Source organism: Bison bison, unplaced genomic scaffold, assembly GCF_000754665.1.
Source record: "Bison bison bison isolate TAMUID 2011002044 unplaced genomic scaffold, Bison_UMD1.0 scf7180017864535, whole genome shotgun sequence".
Taxonomy (NCBI): Eukaryota; Metazoa; Chordata; class Mammalia; order Artiodactyla; family Bovidae; genus Bison; species Bison bison.
The window spans coordinates 1572185-1573641 of NW_011495084.1; the positions used below are offsets into that span (position 1 = coordinate 1572185).

At 34.4% G+C, this 1457-nt stretch overlaps 1 protein-coding gene across 1 annotated transcript in view; it reads left to right on the forward strand.

Moving 5' to 3' along the window:
- The first annotated feature begins 663 nt into the window (after positions 1-663).
- Positions 664-1457, forward strand: part of PTPRQ (protein tyrosine phosphatase, receptor type, Q) — a 232711-nt gene continuing 231917 nt past the window's right edge. Inside the window, exons 1-2 of the mRNA XM_010832015.1 lie at positions 664-729; positions 1064-1175. Coding sequence (XP_010830317.1) covers positions 673-729; positions 1064-1175 — 169 coding nt within the window. The 5' untranslated portion in view covers positions 664-672. The remainder of the gene's footprint in view (positions 730-1063; positions 1176-1457) is intronic.

A 1457-nucleotide genomic window follows, 5' to 3' on the forward strand; every position in this document is an offset into this window, starting at 1 on the left:
TGGTTGTTTTGAAACTTGGCCCTTAAACCTTTGATTTTCTTTTTTCATTTGAAAGTTTAGGAGAATAACTCTATTCTAAACCTCTATTTTTCAATACCAGAACCGGAAAAACCCAAGAAACTTAAAGCTTTCAATATTTCTGCACATTCCTTTTCTCTGCACTGGAGCCTACCCTCTGGCCACGTGGACAGGTTTCATGTGGATCTTGTTCCTGACGGTGGCTTTGTTACTATCAGAGATCTTGAAGGTGGAGAATATCAGGTATTGTTTTCATTATCATACTTGGCCAAGCCAACTTATATTTTATATTTAGTCCAAATAGGAGAGTTCTTTATGAAACTCATCCACCATGAAAATTTCCTTCTTTGAACCTCTTTAAAAGCATAAGATGAAGACAAAAACACTGATGCCGAATTGATGAGTGTAAGTTTCAGTACTGGTGGACTGTTACCTTAGCAATGTCTGTTTTTTTTTTTTTTTAAGTCTACCCTGAACCTACAGCCAACCATCCAAGGGTTCATGAATAGTTTAACAAAGAAAGGGCAGAGCTATTGAGTAATCCAGGCTCATTAATTGTGCACTTGCCAGGAGGATCAGTCTTTAAATCATTAATGCAGGCAACATTTCTCTCTAGAGCCATCAATGTGATTCTACTGCCTGAAAAATGTGATAATGATGGATTTTCTTATCATTTTTCTTTTACTTTTTATTGGAACTTCAGAGACACAGGTATTTTACACACACTGTTAAATACCAGGGCTAATCAATGGACTATAGATTTCTTAGGACTCTTAAAGAGTTGTGACAATGAACTGGGATTGATAGAAATACTGATTGAGTCTTTGATAATGTATGTTTTGTAAGTTTTTATTGCATGTTATTTGGTAAATATTTCTGCTATAACAAATGTATTTTTTACAATAATAGGAAACACATTGTGATAAATAACACAGAGTTATGCAGTAAAGTGCTAACTTTACTTTTTTGATTGTGATAGATTTATGGTTTTAGCTTTCCTACATTTCAGAATTTTTAATGCAGTCATCTATTTTTGGTGTTTTAGGCTGATGTTTCTAATGCTGTTCCTGGTACTCGGTACGAGGTAACCATCTCTTCCATTTCTGCTACAACATATAGCTCACCTGTTAGCAGAACAGTGGCAACAAATGTGACAAGTAAGTATATGTTTTCCATTTTCTTTCTTTCCTTTTTCTTTTCTTACAAAGTATTTGGACCCTTTATAAATCTATTGGATGGGACTATTTACATTGGCAATATGTGCATTGAATGCATGAAAACAGTTGAGTAATTAAAGCAAAATGGAAACTTAAGAAAGTGATCTGTGTAGAACCTGCATGCTACTGGTTCTTTCTCTTCCTTTACTTTCAAAGAGCAAGGATAATTTTTCCATACTTGTTTGTGAAATGGATCGGAGACACTGTTAATGGTGATATTTA